The sequence below is a fragment of the Peromyscus maniculatus genome, chromosome 14, assembly GCF_049852395.1.
Source record: "Peromyscus maniculatus bairdii isolate BWxNUB_F1_BW_parent chromosome 14, HU_Pman_BW_mat_3.1, whole genome shotgun sequence".
NCBI lineage: Eukaryota > Metazoa > Chordata > Mammalia > Rodentia > Cricetidae > Peromyscus > Peromyscus maniculatus.
In genome coordinates, this window is record NC_134865.1 from 48,613,407 (window position 1) to 48,636,075 (window position 22,669).

At 47.7% G+C, this 22,669-nt stretch overlaps 1 protein-coding gene across 5 annotated transcripts; it reads right to left on the reverse strand.

Annotated features, from left to right (window-relative positions):
- Positions 1-482: 482 nt before the first annotated feature.
- On the reverse strand, positions 483-20,782 carry Zbtb25 (zinc finger and BTB domain containing 25). Of its 5 annotated transcripts, none has more exons than XM_015992005.3 (3): positions 20,651-20,782; positions 6,292-6,471; positions 483-1,788 (listed from the first exon to the last, which is right to left on the reverse strand). In XM_015992005.3, exons 2-3 carry the CDS (start codon positions 6,462-6,464, stop codon positions 633-635), a joined length of 1,329 nt encoding a protein of 442 aa, XP_015847491.1. In that variant the 5' UTR covers positions 6,465-6,471; positions 20,651-20,782; the 3' UTR covers positions 483-632. The 5 variants fall into 5 exon arrangements, with proteins under 5 accessions (XP_015847491.1, XP_042116729.1, XP_042116734.1 ...); XM_042260795.2 differs by having other exon boundaries at positions 20,527-20,658; XM_042260800.2 differs by lacking the exon at positions 20,651-20,782 and adding an exon at positions 20,154-20,467.
- Between the last annotated feature and the right edge of the window lie 1,887 nt (positions 20,783-22,669).

Below are 22,669 nucleotides of genomic sequence, written 5' to 3' on the forward strand. Positions count from 1 at the left end.
TTTCTTTTTGGTTTTTTTCGAGACAGGGTTTCTTTGTGTAGCTTTAGAGCCTTTCCTGGAACTCGCTCTGTAGACCAGGCTGGCCTTGAACTCAGAGAGTTCACCTGCCTCTGCTTGCCGAGTGCTGGGATTAAAGGCGTTCGCTATCACCGCCCAGCTAAAAATCATTTTCTTAAGGACATAATTCCTATGAAACGAGAGACAAGAGTTAACAGCTTAGAAGTGTGCGTGTGCGTGTGTGCGTGTGCGCTCTGGAGACTGAACCTAGGGCCTCACCCATGCTAGCAAGCCCTCTGTAGAGGAGCTTCATTCCCAGTCTCTAAAATACTCTTTAACACAGATCTCATCTGCTTCATAGTCAAGTTCATTTTACTGATTCTGCAACCTGGAAAAACAAGAGATTTTATAAATAATCAGTCACTCTAAAGTTTCTACATCAACTTCTGGTTTTCAAATTATAATTTATAAAAAAGCTTATGGGATAATTTGAAAGTTATGTTTAATATCCATATCTTATAAGAACTGGTATGTACAACCTCAAAACCAGGGACAGATTATTTTAAGTCAACAGACCATGAGAAGGTAAATAATTTATGAATGAAAAGCGGTATAAAATTCTAAAGGAGAAGCCGCTACTCCACAAGGATGGTGTCCACACTCCCTTGTGTGAGCTCTGACTCTAAGGCACAAGGCAAGTCTAAATGTTCTTGTGACAGCCGAGAACTTTTCAGGGGGACATCGGGCCAGCTGTCACAATACTGCTGAAACCTCTGGGCCAATGAATTTCCAAACCTTTGGCATCTGTTGTATCTGTAAGATTTACCTTTATGTGTATACATGTGTTCCAGTAACTGGCTTTTTCGAAGAAATTTATGACCACAGATGGTACAACTGATTTTTCTTTTTCTTGAAAAAGAAAAATTACAGTTTAATTCTACTGGCTCGGTGTCTTTGGAGATCAAAGACACTTGACTGATCTGTAAAGGCTCGGCAGTACCCCGGCTCGAGTGCTCAGGCGGCGGCGGCGGCTGCTGCTGCTGCTGCTCATTCTCCTTGACGACGAAGGAGCTAAGCCTCCGGCATTCAAGAGCCTCACTGCTGTCACCAAGTGGATGCACTTCACCAAGGTCATTACTTTCCAGAATGGAAGCAGGGACACCAAATGGGAGAGACCCAGATACATGCGTGTGGAGGTGCTGTCTCAGGCTACTGCGAGATTCGAAACGTTCCCCACAGTAATGGCACAAGTGGACTCTGATACTGTTTTCTGTAAAAGAGGGGCCAGTCACTTCTGAGGAGGACGAGGAGTGGCCCTGGGAGATCCCGGACTCCGGATCACATCTCTCCTGTTTGATGGACACTGGGGGCTTCTGGTGCTCCTCCAAGGCCTGGGCAGCAGGATGGGCCCTCTGCTGCTCTGCACTTCCGTCATCTAGGCCAATCGCCAGAGAGAGCTGCAGCTGGGGGTGGTCACTCTGGACAGCAGCTCTGTTTCCACTGCCGCTGGGAGGAGTCTCTTTGATCTCCAGCCCTTGTTTGACAGCTGGCTTCTGGGTTGTGGAAATCTGAATACCGTACAGATTTGAGGTCTGCACAGTCTCTGGAGAGAACACTTGATTCATTTCAGTTGCAATGTGGGAAAGGTAGTCAGCATGGAGAAATCGGATCCCTTCCTCCAAACGACTATGATCCACAATCTGTTTTGGCCCTTTTCCTGTGTACATAATATGTAACAAGTAGCTGAATATATCGGGCTGGATGTCAGTTGGTTGTATTTTTATGCATTCACTGTTAAAAAAAAAACCCACACAAAATGAAACACAACCTAGATGGCCTTTTGGTTTCTAGCAATCTTAGGTTAAAACAAATTCTTCCTCAGATGTTTAAATCTGGCAATCTGCCTTGATGAAATACAATAGCAAAAAATCAGTCTCTGATTTTAACTACTTTTATGGGCCACTCACAAACCTTTGTGCATCCAATCTACTGCCTAGCACCAGGACACACAGACAGATATTCAGATTAGTTCAACATTAAGAAATGCCATCTATTATTCTAAGTGACAGAGGATAGAAAAACCAGTGACTAGAATAGGTGCTTGCTTTTATATTGAACATATAACTCAAGGAACTAAACACAGAAACTCAAAAGGATACCTAAGTGCTGGTGTTCACTGCAGAACTATGTACAGTAGCTAAAAGCTGGAAACAACTAAATATCCATTAAAAGAGGAATAGAGCCAGGTGTGGTGGTACAACCTTTATCCCAACACTTGAAAGGCAAAGACAGGCTTGAGTTTGAGGCTGGCCTGATCTAAGTCGGGAGTTCCAGAACAGCTAAAGCGGTCTCAAAAAAGAATGAATAAACAAAATGGGGCTGTAAATACACTGCTATGTTACTCTACCATAAAAAACAATGAAGTTCTGGTGTGTGTTATAACAAGGCTGGACTCTAGAAAACATGCTAAGTAAAAAAGCCAGACAAAAAAGTCCAAAAATTGTATGGTGCCATGTCCATGAAATAGTTAAAACAAAGCTGGGTACAGTGGCACATGCCTTCAATCCCAGCACTCACCTAGAGCCAGGGATACAAAAAGAAGCCCTGTTTCAACAAAACAAACAAACAAACAAGAAATACTGAAGACAAACACATTTAAAGAGACAGAACTGGGCTGGAGAAATGGCTCAGTGGTAAAAAACAACAACAAAAACAAACAAACAAACAAACAAACCCAACACTTGCTGTTCTTCCAGAAGACCTAGTTTTATCCCCAGGACCCACATGTGGCTCACAATTGTCTGTAACTCCAGTTCCTGGGGACCCAATGCCCTCTTCTGGCTTAGTGGGCATCAGGCATGCAAGTGGAACACAGACATACATGCAGGCCAAGCCCCCATATACAAGGGGCAGGGCAGAGACATGCGGGGTGGGGAAAACCTACAGTTAGACAAGGGGTAGTTATAGGTGGCGGAGGGAGAATGGAAAGCTACTGCTTAATAGGTACAATGTCTCTGTTGAGGGTGTGAGAGGGTTTTGGAAACAAAGATAGTTGCAGGTATAACATTCTGAATGTAATTACTGCCATTAAGTTGGATGGTTTGAAACTGTTAATTATAATGAGACCCTATCTCAGAAACCAAAGCCAGGGGGCTGGAGAGATGGCTCAGTGGTTAAGAGCATTTACTGTTCTGGCTTCAGTTTCCAGCACCCATATAGCAACTCACAGCATGCAGGCAAAGCAATCACACACATAAACAAACAAAACGGCAATCAAACGACCAAAAGCAAACCAAACCAAACAAAAATATTCACGTTTTTAAAGGAATCTAGTGAAATTATTAACATCTAAAATGTAAATGGTGCTAAGTTTATTCGGCTTCTAAATCTTTAAATCACAAATGAATACAGGTATAAATTTTGAAAAGCATTATAGTAATTTCAAACACAATTTGGTTACTAGATAGAATAACAGAGTAAATCTCTGTAAAACTGGAGTAGAAACAGCCAAAGGACAATAATGCCCCTGAAGAAACAGTGGACAGCATCAATGGACTCAGTTTCCCTGAGCAGAAGTCTGTTCTCCGAGTCAGAATGCCTGGGATTCAGCATACTGCACTCTAGTCCCTCTAGTCCTAGACTTTGGGATCCTTGCTGCCTTCCTCAGGTTTTACTCTCTTTGCTCGGCGCTGTCTGCTCACTGGCATGTTCTGTGACAAGCATTTTTGGGGGTATGCATTCAGAATTCCGTTACCTGGAGGAGTTTAGCTGCTCAATACAAACACAACCCAGGGCAGGCCTCACTTTCACAATGCCTATGTTTGGATAGCACCTAGCTCACAACAGGGGCTTTAGAAGCTCACAGCTTCTAAACTCACAAGTCACAATCCAGAAGCTGAGGGGACATAGCATTTGTAATGCGGTGAATGTAATCTACAGTGTCACGTCAGAGACAAAACTTCTCTAGCAGAAAAGACTTCCCACTGCCTGGCTGGCTGGCATTCCAACCCCATCTTTGTACTGTGCTACTTTCTAGCCACCTCATCTACTCTGTTGTCTGGGGGACCAAGTCCACTTCATACCTATAATGTTTTTATAGCACTTTTGTTTCATTTGGAGTTTTTTTTTTTTTTTTGGTTTTTCGAGACAGGGTTTCTCTGTGTAGCTTTGCGCCTTTCCTGGAGCTCACTTGGTAGCCCAGGCTGGCCTCGAACTCACAGAGATCCGCCTGGCTCTGCCTCCCGAGTGCTGGGATTAAAGGCGTGCGCCACCACCGCCCAGCCCTTCATTTGGAGTTTTTTTGAGACAGGGTCTTACTATGTAGCCCAGGCCTGACCCTTGCAATATAGCCCACAGTAATCCTCCTGACTCTGTTCCTCGAGTGTTGGGACTACAAGCATTGGCTAGTAAACCCTGATCCATGCCATTGCCCCTCTGACTGCAGTACACCTCCTCACATTCCTCTGCAACACCTGAAGGACTCCTGATTTTTCAGACTTGTAAACTCTGTTTCAAACTTCTCCAAACAGGTCTGTGAGAACTCTTCTACTTTGAATACACTCTGACGTTACCACCACATTAATAACAGCAAAGCTCTGTTCCTAACATTTTTGTTTTCCAAGACAGGGTTTCTCTGTGTAGCCCTGGCTGTCCTGGAACTCCCTCTGTAGACCAGGCTGGCCTCCAACTTGGAGATCTGCCTGCCTCTGCCTCCTGAGTGCTGGGATTAAAGGCCTCTGCCACCACACCTGGCTGTTCTAGGCACCTTAATGTTACTAATCCATTTAATCTCTCAGTACCCCAAGGAGAGTATACTGTTCTGGCATTTAACAGCTAAGAAAGCCGAGTGCTAGGGTGTGAATCTGAACCGTCCTCTGAAAGGCCCTTGTCACAGACTTGGCAGCCAGCGGATGGGCTCTGAGGAAGTGACTGAGTCATGAGGACTCGGGCTTCATCAGTGGATCAGTCCACTCACGAGTCACTGTGACGGCATTACTGGCGGGTGGACGAGGACTATTCGCCTCGTCCCTGACCTGTCTGCACGGCTCCTGCTGTCTTCCTGCCTAGTATGGATGGGCAGCTTTTCTGTCATGCCCTTCCTCCATGGTATCTCTGCCTTCCTCGTCTTAAAAGCAAAGCAGAGTCAGCCACAGTGGACTAAAGCCTGAGGCTGCAGAGACTGCAGCCCAAACAATCCTTGTCACATTTTGTCACAGCAATGAAAAGTGACTAACACAGAGAGGTCAAATTATTTGCTTTATATTTAATTCTCTATCAGACTATCGATTTCCTGAAGACATTGAAATTACTATGGTCTAGCTCAATCTCTTAGCATATGTACTTAGGAAATATTTAAATGACTGAACAATTAAATAAAAATTATGTAATTAAGGTTTGACACCTCAATTTCATGTAAGGTCCTTTAAAAACAAACAAAACAACAACACAACAATTATACACGGAACCAAGTCTGGGGGCTCGGCCTATAGGCCCAGCTACCTCAGGAGGCTGAGGCAGGAGGACCTTAGTGAGACCCCATCTCAAAACTTATAAACAAACAAACAAATAAATAAATACGGGGTGTTCTAGGATGGACTAAAGCCAGACTAAAATTAGTCTTTTCCCAGAGCTAAGAATTTGAATTCCCATGTTACCTAAATTTTAAAAATGCAAAAGAATTAAAGGCAACAAAACAAACCAAACACGAGAAAAGCAGTGACCTCTGACTGGTGGTGTGGAACATGTGATGGTACAATGTGGTACCGCAACATTGCTACACTAGCCATCAATAACCTGGCGCTTCAGACAGCTCCATCGGAGCCCAGCTCATCAGCTGTTTACTCCTGCATGGACCAGTCAGTAGCTCAGGCTCCCAAGACCCGGACACCAGTGGAATTTACATGATTGAATTGGGTACCGGTTAAACCTTTTTTGGTGGTGATGTTTCTTCAAGACAGGGTCTCACTAGGTAGCCTTGGCTGGCCTGGAACTCACTCTGTAGACAAGGAGGCCTCAAACTCTGAGATCCATTTGCCTTTCCCTCCCAAGCAGTATGATTAAAGATGTGCACCACCACACCTGGCTGGGCTGTCTTAATCAATTTTAGTTATACTTGTTGCCATTGATATGTTCTACCATAAATACTATGTACTGAGGTTAATTACTCATATACAAAAAATTAATTAAAATTTTGTATTAGGATAACCCCATAACAATCCCTTAAATGATTTTATAGTAAGACATATATATACCACGATATTAGAAATTCTTCCATCTACAAGAGCACATTCTTACCTTGTTTGGTGAATAAATATCATCTTGAAATAGTTGGAAAAAGCAGCAAGCACTGCTCGGTGGGCTTTGAAGTAAACATCTCCAATAGCAACCGTGCAGTCGCACAGAAATCCAAACTCTCGCTGCATGTTCAGCTGCTGCAGAAGAACAAGGCTGTGGCTGGCAGTATCCATTGTGGCTCTGAGAAAATCAACACAAGTATGTATGCTTTGGGTGTACAGATGTGTCTGTCCATAGATAAATATGTGTACACACACACACACACACTGTATACAGTGTTTTGCCTGCATACCAGAAGAGGGCAACAGATCTCATTACAGATGGTTGTGAGTCACCGTGTGGCTGCTGGGAACTGAACTCAGGACCTCTAGAAAGACTCTTCACCGCTGAGCCATCTCTCCAGGCAGGCCCCTAAGGCCTAATTTGAAATGAAGATACTCACCACTGTTAACTTCACCCCTATCTAACATTAAAGACTTCCATTATGAAGCTGACAGAAACTCTACTGAAGAGTAAGACAGGTCATTTTTTTTTTTAACCCAAGTAAGAAGGTAGCTTTGTATGAGTGATACATGAGTAAAAGAAATGCTCATCCCTTTCTATGTAATCACGTTTCTTTTCTGTGTATATGTACTTGATCAGACCTAGGGCCTTGCACATGCTAGGCAAGCCCCACCCTACTTTCCTCATGGTTCTGGAGATGAGCCTAGGACCTCATCTACACCAGGTGAACAATCCACTACTGAATTCCACCCCATCTTGTGATCCTTCCTTCTTTCTCCCTCTCTCTTTCCTTTTCGGTTTCTGGAGATAGGGTTTCTCTGTGTAGCTCTGGCTGTCCTGGAACTCTTTTGTAGACCAAGCTGGCCTCAAAACTTACAGATCTGCCTGACTCTGCCTCCGGAGTGCTGGGATTAAAGGCATGTGCCACCAATGCCCAGCATGATCATATTTCTAATGATGTTTCCTCATTGGAGAGATGGAAATGAGATACTGATGTGTGGCTCAGAGTTAGAGGAGGTAAGTGAAAATTGGGTTGTAATAGACACTATTACTCAAATATTACTTGTAAGTGGGAATAACAGGGCATCCTACCTGGCTGCAAGCCTAACCTATCTCTCTAGCCTAATGGGCATCCATCCTACCTGGACTAGAACTCTGTTTTCTTTGGAGATCCTCTGACATTCAGGAGATACTGGCCTGCTGGCTGTCATAAAATGTGTGGAACTTAGCCATACCCCAGTTTATATGGGGCCTGGGAGCTCATGACAAAGAACCTATAACCTGATCTCATCTCAGCTAGACTCAGATATACCTGGATGCAGATTCTCCATGGTAAGAAAATGGAGATACAGCAAATGAGCCTCAAGGGAAAAATGCATGAGAATGTGCAAGCCGGTTCTGGCCAAGACAGACTGTGTGACCGTGAGCAGCAAGGACACAGCCGAGTTAGTTTCAGGCAGACTGTATTTCACCCCCACCCCACCCATGCTATGCCAACAGCCCTGGTGCCATGTACCACTCATGTACACACATATGCAAACACTAAATAAACTACAGGAAAATTTTAATATGTGGTTATGTGTGTTTGGGTAAAAGCATGCCACAGCACACATGTGGAGATGACTGAGAGCTTGCAGAAATGTCATGGTTCTTTAATTCCAGCATGTAGATCCAGGGGTTCAAACTCAGGTTGTCAAGAAGCATCCTTACTGCTAAGTCATCTCAGTTACAAATGCATTATTATTATTATTATTATTATTTTGTATGGGGGCATGCACACCAGGGGTATTCAGGTGAAGGTCAGAGCACAACATAGTAGAATTGGCTCTCTATTGTGTGGGTTCCAGGGCTCAAACTCAAGCCATCAGACTTGTATAGCAAGTGCCTTTGTATGCTAAGCCATCTTGCTGGTCATTCCTCATGTCACTAACACAAAACAAAACTTTCAGCATCACTGAAATAATTAAACAGAAGCTACAGAACCTTGAGCCTATCCTCTAAATAAAAACAAAACTGCAAATTGTGGGTATTATTCTAAAAGGTTATTTGATCAAAAGTTACTACTTACAATCACCAAATTTGGTTCTAAAACACCACCAATTTACAAGCTTTTTAAAAAGCCCTATATTTGAAGTTTCAGCATACAAAAACTCTTTAGAATCAATAAAATGACTCCAAGTGTAATACTTTAACTCAGATGTAAGGGGGAAAAAAAGCTTCACAGAAACTGCTACCAAATTCTTCGATCATAGGCATTTGCACCAGTTTTACACACACACACACACACACACACACACATACACACATATATGTGTGTATATACGGTGCATTGGCAATGACTAGCTATTGAGCCATACAGAAATGAGAAATAGCACAAAAAAAGCTGCAATGCAAAGATCTCGTGGTTAATGGGCTAAGTGAGTTATAATTTTCATTTCTTCAGTAGATACTCACTGAAACACACACACACACACACACACACACACACACACACACACACACTCAAAAGCATGTTTTATATTAGGCTACAGACAGAAAAAAATGACAGTCATAAATGTCAAGTCAAGAATACAGGCTAAGCAAGGAGCTAAAACACAGAATAATAATCATATTACAAGAGTGTTAAAAGTGCCACCAGGGCAGCTGGAGATAAGTCCAGAGAACACGGTGAAAGTTAAGATGTTCAAACTGGTCTTACTTCAACAGGCAGACAGATAAAACAGTAACATTACTGGGAGGGGTGTGATACTCTGATATCAGAATTCAACTCAGTCTAGGTGGGGGAAATAACAGGCTGGCTCAGCTCCCTGAGGATACTAAGCACAAGCATACCCCAGCTGCCCTTGAAGCTGCTCCAGCTGTGTGGAAAGGAGCTACGGCGGACACTCCTGGAGGACACCACTGTCAGGTACTCATTCTGCGGCAGGAAGAGCCGAGTACTGAAAGCCTGGCCTCTGAAATCCAATCACTTCAAGAGTTTCAGCTCTGCCACTACGTCTGTGATCCTGACAGGACACTCAACTTCCTGGGCCTCGGTTTCACTTACAGAATATGGATAATGGCAGCATCTTCCTGAGAGTTGTCATGTGAAGACACCCGTAGGCACTCAGGAGACTGGGGCAGAAGGGTCTGGAGTTTAACGCCAGCCTGAGCTATATGGTGAGACCCTCAATGAGGGTGTGTAGGGGGAACAAGAGGCTGAATAAATTTAATAGTGGAACCCATAGTAAGTGTGCAGTAAGTACTAGACCAGCAATTCTCAACGTGTGGGTCGTGACCCCCTTTTTGGGGGTCAACACCCCTTTCCTAGGGTTCGCCTAAGACCACTGGCAAACACAGATACTTGCATTATGATTCATAACAGCAGGAAAACTAGTTATGAAGTAGAGTGAAAATAACTCTATGGCTGGGGCTCACTACACCATGAGGCACTGTATTAAAAGCTCACAGTGTTAGGAAGGTTGAGACCCTCTGGAGCAGACGGATCATCACCAGGTCTGTCGGTCAAGGAGCCAACTAGGAACCACGGAATGGCAGTGAGAATAGAGAGAACCCAAGAGACAGAGCAGCAGACACAGAGCTGACACAGCTTGGCGGCAGACCGGATGCAGTCAACCACAGGCTGTGAGGTAAAGGTGAGTCTCAGAACTCTAGGCCGAGTTACTAGAAGATGTCATTTGCTTCCTCAGAAAACACTTTCAGAGTAACTGCCGTGTTCTTGGTGTTGATAAAAAGGCACAGCACCAGAGCCAGCCGCAGGAACTGGCTTAGTAGAGGTTTCTTAGCCGGCGAGTTCAAAGCGTCTACTCCAGGAAAAGGAAGCAGACCTGTTTGGTTGAGGGGTGGAGACAACTCTCGAAGGAGCAGCGTCAAGAGGGGAGGCCTCTTTGACAAGACTGAAGTTTCTAAATGCGCATGGAGCTATACAGTGAGACCAAACTGAGGAAAAAAAAAAAAAAGCCTTAAAAAGCTCAGCATGAGTCGAGCCGGGTGGCAGAGGCCTGCTGTAATCAAAGCTGCCCTGGATACCAGGACATGGAGGTCACAGGGTGTTCAAGGCTTGCCTGGGATAGAACATAAACTTAAGGCCAATTTGGGAAACTTAGACCTTCCCTGTGGCAAAATACAAAATCATTTTTAAAAAGGGGTCTAGGTAGCGGTAGAGGACGTACCTAGCATGCATGAGTTTCTACGTTCACTCTAGTACAAACAAAAAAAAGTATGAATCCTTGGAAAACAGACAATAAAACAAAATAGAGACCCAGCGGTGACAGCAGAAACTTTAAATCCCAGCACTTGGGAGGCAGAGGCAGGAGGACCTCTGAGTTCAGGGCTAGCCTGGTCTACAGAGTGAGTTTCAGGACAGCCAGGGCTGCACAGAGAAATCCTGCCTCCAAAACAAACCAAAGAGGAAAACACCGGGACTGAGGGAAGGCAAAGGAGGTGAGGAAGAGAAGCAAGAACCTGGGGAGAGGAGGGAACAGTGGTGGCCGACCGGGAGAGCATGTGACCGCCCACAAGCGCAGGCAGTGGCCAAGGCAAACTTTCTGATTCAAGAGTAGAGACAAGAGGGAGGCAGTCAGGAGGACTCTGAGCAAGCTGCAGATCTGAGCTCTGGGTGGAAGGCAGGCAGGGCCCAGAGGAGCCTGGAGTTAGCTGGAGGGAGCTCTTTCCAACAGCAGAGATGACTGAGGTTGGAGGGTCTGAGCATTTAGCTCACAATGAAGTTGGGCCATATGGGAAGGGAAGAGAGACCAGAAATACTAATAGAGGATTAGACTGCATGAGGAACTTCCATACACGGTCATTTCTACGTTAGCGTCCATTAACTCACCTTCAACATCACTGACCTGTCTTTTCTAATTGGTTAAACCTACTCCATGAGACCCCAGATCTTCTTTCAGGTCTAAACATTTGTTTAACTTTGTCCTGCTCTTCTCCAAGCATTTTACCTCTCTGCCTTTGAGTACCTTTGCCAGAATCTCAGGAAGGTGCTGAACCCCCAACTTGGCAACCATGCCCTCCCTAGGCCTTGGTGTTGGCTTGGTTTTTTCTTTTTCTTTTTGAAGTCTTTTTGGGCTGCGAGTCTTCCTATTTGCTTACAACCTTTTGCATCTTTGATCTGCTAACTTTTGTTACTGTGGGGTCTAATCTTTGTTTGTTTTTGGTTTTTCGAGACAGGGTTTCTCTGTGTAGTTTTGGTGCCTGTCCTGGATCTCGTTCTGTAGACCAGGCTGGCCTCAGACTCTCAGAGATCCGCCTGCCTCTGCCCCCCAGTGCTGGGATTAAAGGAGGGTGCCACCACCGCCTGGCTCGTGGGGTCTAATCTTTATTGATCAGGGTGATGGTCTTTTTTCCCTCCACTTCACGTCTAGTCATTTATATCCTAAAAACCATGATGAGGGGCTGGAGAGAGGGAGCAGTGGCTACTGCTCTTGTAAAAACCTCGGGTTCACTTCCCAGCACCCACACGGCAGCCTTTTTTAACTCCAGTTCCAGGGGGGATTAAACACCCTCTTCTGGACTCCATGGGGATCAGGCATGCATAGTACACACACATATATATATGCAAAGCACTCATACATGTAAAATAAACTGTTATTAATGTAAGAGACTCTATATTCAGTAATACTCCTCCAAAGAGTCATGTTTTTATTTTAGTAATTAAATTGGCTGAACTTAACACTCCCAGGGTCTACCCCCTCGACTGTGAGCAGCAACTGAAAGCCATGTTTTTGGCCTTAGGAACACTGTTTGGAGACTGCTATGAACATGTCCAGTTCTGTGGTGACAAGACTGAGTATATACATATCACTCCAACATACTGTCTCTTGGCTATCCCCCTCACTTTCCATCTCTATGTTCTGTTCTACTGCCCCCCTTTTTTCTTCAAGCAATGGTTACCCCAGTTTTAGACAGCCACTGTACCACCAAAGCCATAAAAACAAACATCCACTGGTAACCCTTCTGAATCAATCCTCAGACAACACACACACACATACACACACACACACACACACACACACACACACACGCCAAGACATATATGCAGGCAACACAACCACATACCTAAAATAATAAAACAATAAAAAATCTAAGCCAGGTGGTGGTGCACGCCTTTAATCCCAGAACTCTGGGGGCAGAAGTAGTATCTCTGAGTTCAAGGCGACCCTGGTCTACTAACTGAGTTCCAGGACAGCCAGGGCTACACACACTACAGTCCACATTTGTAGTCCAGGATTGAGAAGCTGAAGCAGGAGGTTCAGTGTTAAACAGGGCTACACAGAGAGTTCAAGGCTGGCTGGCTCGAGCCGATCTTTAAAAAAAATTAACAAAAAAGATTTTTGTAGGAAAAAAAAAAGATGTAAAATTGGTTGTAGAAAAATGATTTACCCCTCATTATGTATTTATTTTGAGAAGCAAAGAGTGGCTCATTTAAAAAACCTTTATTAACAAATTAGTACTTTAATATTTTATTCTTTGAGTATTTCATACATGCATACAAAATATTTTAATCATATTCACCCCAATCCTCCCCATCCAAGCATTAACCCCTCATCCCCAAAGTAATATTCAACAATAGGCTTATTAGCACTGATAGTTATGAGACCATAAAAGCATTCTCTACTTTCTAGAGTGTAGTAACTTAGTTCTGGGTTAGTTCAAACTAAGAAAAGCAAGTGCACACTAGTCTGTTTATAACTCGGTTAGCACGCTAGTCACTATCTGTTTAGAAGGATCTCTGGCTGGATTGCACTCTCAGATCAGCAGGGGCAGAATGACCTCGACTACTCAGCTCTTCATTCTCTCAGGCTGTAAGAATCTCTAACAGACTTTAATCAATGATAACTAAAAAGATAGGGGAGTTGGCAGAGAACAACAAGCTTTTTTGAGCTACTTACTCATGGCTAGAAATACAAAGGTTAAAAAAAAAATCTCTAGCACTACATGATAAAAGGCTTTCTACACTGATTGTAACTTGGTAATTGTAAAATGGTAATCATTTTTAGATTGTGAGTGTATAACATTTGATTATTTAAGAAATGAATGAATTCATCTGGCTTTATTTGTGAGACAAGATCTCAGTATAGCCTAGACTGACCTGGAATTTACTATGTAGCCCAGGTTAACCTTGAACTCTATATTCTCTTGTCTCAAGCTCCGGAACAGTGGGATCATAAGCATATACCATTATTCTTAGCAAGAATGAAAGAGTGTGCAGAAAACATTTTCCCCTCGGACAGTGCATCCTATCACTGACTACACAGTACAGGCTATGCAGAACTGTACAGATGCTGAAGTCCCACCACAAAATAACCTGAAGAATTGCTGGGGCTGGGCTCTAGGACTTGTATTTCATTTTATTCAAGATGGAGGCTTTTGTGCACAGACCCGATGACCTGTGTCCAATCTCCATATCCCACAAGGTGGTAGGAGAACTTACTCCAGAGAGCTGTCCTCAGACCACTCACATAGTTTTAAAAATAAATAATTGAAAGCCGGGCGGTGGTGGTGCACACCTTTAATCCCAGCACTCGGGAGGCACAGCCAGGCGGATCTCAGTGAGTTCGAGGCCAGCCTGGTCTACACAGTGAGATCCAGGACAGGCACCAAAACTACCCAGGGAAACTGTCTCAAAAAAACCAAAACAAACAAACAAACAAACAAATAAATAAATACTGCTATTATTTGAGAGATGGCTCAGCTAGGTTTGATTTCCAGCACTTATATATGGCAGCTAACAATTGTCTGTAACTCCAGTCCAATGGGATGGATCCAATGATTTCTTCTGGCCTCCATCGGCACTATACACACATGGTGCAGATTTACATGTAGGCTAAACACCCATACACATAAATTTAAAAACCTTTATTGTATGCATGATCTGTGTGAGTACAAACCCACACATACATGCTACAGCATGCATGCAGATGTCAGAATAGAATCATTTTTCTCCTTCTATGGGGGTTCTAAGGACCAAATTCAGGCCATCTGGCTTGTCTGGCCAATGCTTTTACCTGCTGAGCCATAGCACACACACACACACACATCCCCACCCCCACAGAGTCCCTGCAGGCCTTTTTTTTTTTTTTTCTCCTTTTTTAAGAAACTTCCCAGGAGATTCTAACAGACACCTTAGTTAAGAACCTCTGCTTTAGAAGAACAAGAAGCTAAGGAAACCCAAAAGAGCATCTTACACTCTAACACCGCACTTGATATTTTACAGACTACAAAACCCGATTTACTTTCTAGATTACAGTAACTCTGCATTAGTTCAAACTACAGAAATGGGACACTCTTACACTTATTTATAAAGAAATGATTTCAAGGGGCTGAAGAGATGGTTCAGCAGTTAGGAGTATTGCTGCTCCTGCTGAGGACTTGGGTTTGGTTCCCAGGACCCATAATAGGCCACTTATAACCAATCACAACTCCTGGAAACCTGATGCCCTCTTCTGGTTTCCAGGAGCATGTGCACACATGTAGTACACACACATAGGAACGCACATACACATAAGTAAAATAAGAACATTAAAACTATTGCACATAGGTTTTCAAAGAGTTATATTGATTATATTAGATAAATAAGTACCAACAATTATTCTAAATGTGACCTCAAACTAAAACCTTGGGTAGTTTAAGGAAGCTAGACATGCTGTGCACACTGTAACTCTAGCTCATGGAAGTCTGAGGCCTGAGTTTAGGAAAACCTATCTCAAAAAGAAAACAAGCAGGGGACTTGAGGAAATAGCTCAGTCAGTCAAGTGTCTGCCACTCAAATATGAGGACCTGGGTTCAGATCCCCAGGACCCTTACTTAAAAATAGAGTGAGTGAGTGTGTGTATGTGTGTGTTAGGAATTTAGCAGTCACTGAATCGGGGTGGATATTAGAATGAACAGCTGTTTTTTTTAGAAGTACTTTGACCTTGAAGAATCCTTGTGGAAAACAGAAATTGTTTTCCATGATTGGTAAAACTGTTATGCTGAAGGGGCGTGGTAGCCATCCCATGACTGTGGTCACAAGAAGCCTCAGACATACCTGAGGCTCTTGTATTACTGTGCACTGCAAAAGATATATAATAAAGGACCAGAGTCATGGGGGCCTGTGATGCTCTCTCTTAGTTTAGTAAGACATGTATATTAAATTCGGGACCTTGGTATGAATAAATACTTTGTGTAAAAATCAGTAAATATGTCTTTGTATGGCTGTTCTGGGTTCAGTCCATCAGAAAGTTGGCTCTTTCTGCTGCCACAGAGTCCTTAAAATTGCATCTGGGAGTGCTTTCTTTCTTCAGCCGACCTGCACTGCAGTGTACCCTAACATTCATGCACGCGTGTGTGCATTCGTGCCTGCATGTGTGTGTGGTGCCGGGGCTGGAAAGATGGCTTAGTGGTTAAGAGCATTTGTTCTGGCCGGGCGGTGGTGGCGCACGCCTTTAATCCCAGCACTCGGGAGGCAGAGGCAGGCAGATCTCTGTGAGTTCGAGGCTAGCCTGGTCTCCAAAGCGAGTTCCAGGAAAGGCGCAAAGCTACACAGAGAAACCTTGTCTCGAAAAACCAAAAAAAAAAAAAAAAAAAAGAGCATTTGTTCCTCTCATAGAGGACGTGCATTTAGTTCCCAGCACCCACCCTGTGTCTCTCAACCATGTGACTCCAGTTCCAGAGGATCTAACAGTTCTCTGGTCTCGGCAGGCACCAAACACACTTGTGATCCACATCCACATAGACGAAACATCCATACACATACAATTTTAAAAAGCCTTTTTAAAAACTTAAAAATGTGTTTGGTGAGTCCTGGGGAGATGGCTCAGCAGTTAAGAGACTATACTAGTCTTCCAGAGGACCCAGGTTGATTCCCAGCACCCACACCAGGAGGCTCACAACTGCCTGTAATATCAGCTCCAGGGGATCTCACAGCTTCCTCTACTCAAGGGTACTGGGCTCACATGCACAGCCCCCTCCCACACAAGTAATTAAAATAGAAATAATCTTTCTCTATCATGTGTGCTGCAGTGATGTACAGCCGGACTAGTGCTCTAGGGGCAGACAGGCAGAACCCTGGGGTTCACTAGCCAGCCAGCTTAGATAACTGTCAGTGAGCTTCAAAGTTCAGTGAGACATTGCCTCAAAAAACTAAGGGTTCTGAAGAAACGGAGGAAGACACCCAACATCAACCTCTGCCCTCAATTGCACACACCCAGACATATACACCCAAGGAAAAGAGACAGAAATGATCTAAACTAAACAGTAGGGAGGTGGGAGACAGGAAAGGCCACACCATTTCCAAATTTTTTGTTGAAAAGTATTCCTAGGAAAAGGAAGCATGTCTTCTCATACTCCTTTAAATTTATTTCCATAGTGTCTACAAATGAACCAGACCTGCTGAATCTGAAAATGCAGTCCCAGATAAAAATCTGCCACGGACCCTACATATCTACTTACAACAATTTACAGAGAATGTTAGAGAAGGAGGCATCGTGGCGGACACAGGAAGGGCAGTTACCCTCTAGAACCCACCAACAGGACAGTTTGGGGCTCCTGGCAGACGGCAGCCTTTCCCACCTCTTACCATGGTGTGTATGCGCCTGATGAAGCACCAAGTCAATAGACCTTGGGAATAAAAATCTTAATACAGGAAGAAAAGGACTTGATTCTTCTTGATTTGTTATAAAGACCCCATCCTATCAGAACAAAAGAACGTCCTCAGAGAGCAGGGGATGTCAGAGATGACAAAAGTCAACAGACCTAGAATACAGCGCACAAGGGCAACTACAGCTCCTGGGAGTACTCACACCAGCACTTCCTGTCAGTGAACTACAGCTCTGTGAGCACACTACCCACAAGGCCCTGCAGGGGCGAATAAGACCCTCTGCCTAAAAAGCCTGGTGTTTCAGAATAAAACATTGATTTTCATCTGTAACTAGGAAAGCAATGAACTAGAAAAATCTCAAAAACTTAACAATATAGAAACATTTCTCTTAAAGAAGTGTGCTTTTTTTCTTTCTTTCTTTCTCCCCCCCACCCCCAGACAGGGTTTCTCTGCCTGGCTGTCCTGGAACTCACTCTGTAGACCAGGCTGGCCTTGAACTCAAGAGTTCCACCTGCTTCTGCCTCTTGAGTGCTGGAATTAAAAGCATGCATCACTCACAGCCCAGTTTAAATATTTTTTTAAGGGAGAAGAAAAAGGCTTAAAAAAATGAAACCAGAAGCCTGGCAAAGGGCTGGGGATATAACACAGCTCAGTAGTAGAGGCCTTGACTAGCATTCACAAGATGCCAGGTTTGCTCCCCAGAGCATAACCAAGAATAAATAAAATCAACTAGTAATCAAAACTCATACTAGCTTTAAACACCTTTTCCTCTACGTTTTTTGGGGTGGTGGGTGGGGGTAGTAAAACAGGGCCTATTATGTACCTCTGACTGTCCTGGTACTCACTCTGTAGACCAGGCCGGCCTCACACTCAGAGATCCACCTGCCTCTCTCTCCCAAGTGCTGGGATTGAAAAAGTGTGCATCACTTTTTATGTGCACCAGTCCTGGCAAAACATATTTCATGCGTGTACTTGCATGGATTCAGGTGCACCGTACGTGCACAGGAACCAGAAGGAATCAGATTCCCTGGATATCCTAGACAGTGCTGGGGACCAAATCTGGGTCTTCTCCAAGCACAGTAAGAGCTCCTACCTGACAAACCATCTCGACAGCCTAAAGGAAAAACAGACCGAGGGACCTAACTAACTGACGGCCTAGAGATCAAAGGCCCTAAGTCCACAGCCGGTACAGGCACCTATCCACTGCAGCAGTATTTTCTTTTCGGCCTTCTCTCAAAGGACTCAGGTTCGCATGCTCTGTGGAATAAATAAGCAGAAAGGGGGCACAGGAAGTGGTGTAGAACTTCTTCACCATTCATCAAGATAAGAACACCTGTACTGCTTTTCTAAGAGAAATCTACACTAATACAGCCCTTCCAACTCTTGTCTAGCTGTTACTACAAAAAATGGACAAATTGGTCAAATACTACCTAAAGCTGGCACAGACTCAATCACTGCGGGTGGGGGTGGGGGGCATTACACAACACTTCCCAGCAGCACAGCCACGGTCAGGGTATCTGACTGCCAAGCCACTTGGGCCCCTCCTCCCCAGCTAGACAGCCTGGCTCCTTTGCATTCCCCTCAGGAGATAGGGTGGAAGTACACAGCTCCACTCTGTAAGGCATAGAGGGCAGCTGAAAGTCCTGCTTGGCCTCTCTGGGCAACCACAGGCGCCAATAAATCAGCCACAGGCGATTCTCTCATCCCCTTCCCGGCTTGAAGTGGGAGCAAGACATAATGCACACGAGCACTGACTAGACCTGGGAGATAAGTGATCTAGGCTTACATTCCTCTGCAAGTGACTGTCACCACAGCCAGGTATCTCTCTCTGCTTCATTTCTGCAGGCTTAGAACGTGTTTGTGGCACGGAGAACAGGCTACCTTTTTAAGGGATTTCACCTGTGAAAACAGCTAGCAAAAGGGCAGCACGTAAAACTAAACACACATCGACAAAAACCCAACTGGGAACTCTTTATAGCTAAAAAAGACACAGCAGCCGGGAGGTGGTGGAGCACACCTTTAGTCCCAGCACTCAGGAGGCAGAGGCAGGCGGATCTTTGTGAGTTCAAGGCCAGCCTGGTCTACAGAGCGAGATCCAGGAGAGGCGCAAAGCTACACAGAGAAACCCTGTCTCGAAAAACAAAACAAAACAAAACAAAAAAAAGATACAGCAGTGGGCACAAATGTCTAGTGTGTGGGGGAGTGTAGTGGGGGGGGGGGAGCTCTTCTTGCTGACCCCCTCCCCCATGTTTCACAGCTTCCTATCTGCATCCCAGCCATCTGAACTATTTCATGTCTATCCCACTGTCTGTCAGTGGCTGTTTACTCTTAACTAAAACATACCCAGGTCGTTAAGGCTGATGCCTAACCCGAAAGAAGAAACAGTGGCCAGACAAGGTGGCATAAGCCTGTAGTCCCTGAACCCAGGAACCTGATGTAAGATCGATCCCTAATGCTACGATAGCCTGGACTAAACTCAGAGTACGACTCTTGTCTCAAAAAACAAACAAACAAACAAAAGCGTCAAATGCCTAGCCCTGTGAGTATAAGGTTGACGTGGTGCTGGGGGTGTGGGAAAGGAAACGAGCGTTTGGCTCCAAGATACACTGTGCACAATCACCCAGAAACAGTACCGTGCCTACTACTCTCTAGAGCCATCCCAAGGGCCAGGCCTAACTTCCCACTCAACCTGAGAAGTCCTGCAAGGCAAGTGTCATCCCTTCTGGTGGATACATTGTCCGGAGCAGGCTGAACTGACACTGTACAAGTTCAGTGGCAAAAAGTGTCTGCAGCTCTAAACCTAACCATGAAAGGTGCGGGATCTTCATCAAGCAACACTAGGCTCTTTAGGTCCGGTGTCTTCTGTGAAATGAATGAGAGATGAACTCGATTTTACCCAAGGTCCGTCTCAGTTCTGAAAAACCCAGATTCCAAGATGTACTTTAATCCTGTCAATCAACAGCTCTGCAGCTTTTAAAGGACTTGCTCGAGGCTCTAGAGGAAGAGCGGCAAGTTTTAACCCCTGAGAGGGGTACGGGAGTTAATTTATAAAACACAACTCCAGCTGCTATCAGGTTCCAGGTACCGCGCCGTGCGTTTCCTAAGCAACTGATAACGGCTTGCTATCTCCAAATGAGTGCTAGGGAGACAGACGGTGATGAGATGGGGGCGGACTTCAGAAAGAAAAACCATTTGGCTATGATACACGTGGGGGGGGGTGAATTATTAGGGTTGGGGGGTCTACCTGCCTTGGGAACTAGGTACTCACAAACTGGATGGGGGAGGGGACAGTGGTGGTAGCGCAGCCTGATCTGGATGGATACCCGCCCACTAGCTAGAGCCGCAGGCCTGGCGCGGTCGCCTGGAGCTAGCAGCAGCCACGGACCGACGGACACTTCTGCGCCCGATCGGGAGCCCGGCCCGCAGCGGGATGGGCTCCAGGGCTGTGCAGGGCCCGCGCGCACGCACGCGCGCGCGCCCTCCCGCCTGCGTTAGGCCTCGGCGGCCCACGGCCAAGGGCGGACGGCTCCGGGCGCCGCGCGCCCCAGCACTCGCTCGCCGTTGCTAATTTCCTTCCAGGGCCCCCGACTGACATCTCCAACGGACCAGAAAAAAAAAAAAGAAAGAAAGAAAAAACACACCCTCTCCCCGGCTACTTGCATCTGTCCCGCGCCGGGTGCAGCTGCAGCCGCCGCCCCGGGGCGGCTCGCGGCGGGAGGGGACTGAGCCCGGAGCAGCCCACAGGGGCAGGGCCGCGTTGCTTACCCAGACTCCGCCGCGGCCGACGGGCGGGCTGGCGGGCGGGCGGGCGAGCGAGCGGGCGGGCTTCTCCGTGCGGGCGGGGGGCGGGCTCCCGCGCGGCGCACGGCACGCGGCGGCGGCGGCGCCCGCTCACGCACCCGGCGGGCTGCTCTCGCGCGGCTTCCCGCGCCGGGCCCACGTGACCCGGCGGCTGGGGTGCCAGCGGCCCCCGGGCGGGTTGGTGCCCGCCTGCGTGCGTGCGTGCCTGCGTGCGTGCCTGCGTACGTGCGCGCTTCCCTGCCTGCCTGCCTGCCGGAGTGGCCAGGCGGGGGTCGGCCGGCGTTTCGGGCGCCTCCGCCACGGTCCCAAAGTCGTGACTGGAGGCGGAAGTGTGGGGACAAGCCTGAGCGTCACAGGCTCCCCACACGCCTCCGCGTGACCCGGGACTTTCCCCCGCGTGTGCAAAAAAAAAAAATACTAGCAAAGCAAAGAAAAAAAAAAAAAAAAGCACGGGTGCCCCCCTCGGCCCTGGGTGGGGACGGGCAAGGATGCTCCCGCGCATGGAGCGGGAGCGGGGTGAGGGCGCGGGGCAAGGCGGTGGCACGCGGCGGGAGCCAGGGAAGGAGGCGGGCCGGGCGGGGCATGGCGGGGGAAGTGACTCAGGCCAGAGGCCGACGGGCCCGCGCGAGGAGGGGTGGGTGGGGGGGCGCAGGGAACGGGCGACCCCGAGCGGACAAGCTTCGGGCGGGACGGGACGAGGGTGGCAGCGCTCCCTGAGCGTCCAGGGTGGAGCGGCGGGGGCGGGTCCAACTGCGGGGCCCTGCGGGGCAGGGGTCTGAAGATCCGGGCCGAGGGCGAGCCGCATCCAGCCCCGGGGGAGTCGGGAGGATCGCCTCCCGCCCCCCCCCCAGTGGCGTCCAGCTGTGCAAACAGGAGGAGGGCCAAAACCGACCCTGGGGGAGAGGGGCGACAGTGCCGCTCCAGCCGCCGCCCGGGCGCCCGCGCTGCGGGCAGTGCCAACCTCCTCGCAGTGCCCGACGCAGAAACTTGTTGCAACCAACAGGCGACCGCGGGTGCCCCTAGCCGCCAGCGGCGGAGTGGGTGGGCGGGCGAGAGGGAGGGGAAGGCTGGCGGACGCCGCGGCGAACTGGTGGGCAGACCCGGAGTCGCCGCGTAAGCGGGGCCGGCTCAGTGCGGTGCGGCAGGCGCGGCTGTGCGGCAGCGGAAGTCCTTTGTTGCAGCGCAGTCCCTGGCAGAGCCCGAGTGTCTCGGCGCAGCCCAGCCGAGCGCCGCGCGCCGTCAACTGCAGCCCCGCGGCCCCTCGCCTCCGCCCGCCTGCCCCGCGGCCCCGCTGCCCTAAACTCCCGAGAACCTCCGAAGCCGCGCGTCCCGCCGCGCCCGGTGAGTATCTGCCAGTCGTCGGGGCTATTTGCTCAACTTTGACCGGGGCCGGGCCACGGGCCTGGCGGAGTGCGTGGCCGCCGCCGCCGCCGCCGCCGCGCCACCGCCGCCGACCGGTGCGGGGAGCCGGAGCGCGGAGGGCGCGCGGCGAGGAGCCGGTGGCGGGGGACTGCTGAGCCGCCTGCTCGGTGCCGGCGATCAGTCCGGTGCGCGCGGCCTCCCCGGGTCCCGGACGGATTCCCCTCTCCGGACGACTTCCCAAATTACTTCTTTTTCCCTTTATTTTATTTTCTGGTGGGGGAGGGGGGAGGGGAGGTGGAGGCGGGAGGCCGCGCTTGATTGACGGGCCCGGAGCGCGCTTCGCTAACTTCCAGCTGCGGCTGGGCGGCCGGTGGGAGGGGAGCGTCCCGGAGCCGGAGGCCGCAGACTTGGGCGCGCTCCGAGGGAGGAGGCGGCTGGGCCGCGCGGATTCCTGCTTCGCTCTTTCCCACCCCCTCTCATCAGCACACACGCTTTTTGTTCGGGTCAAAAGTGGTAGGTCTCGGGCGTTGGGGGATTTTTCTGGGTACCAGATTGGTTTTTCTCCCCACCCCACACTCCCCCGAGTCCCGAGAAGAAAGTGCTTTTTGCCTCCAGTGGTGG

Coding starts and splice junctions, on each gene's coding strand:
- Zbtb25 (XM_015992004.3), bottom strand. CDS start 6,581: ATGCAGGCAAAACACTGTATACAGTGTGTGTGTGTGTGTGTACACATA. Junction 1,789..6,291: donor ATATTTATTCACCAAACAAG/GTAAGAATGTGC, acceptor TTTTTTTAACAG/TGAATGCATAAAAATACAAC.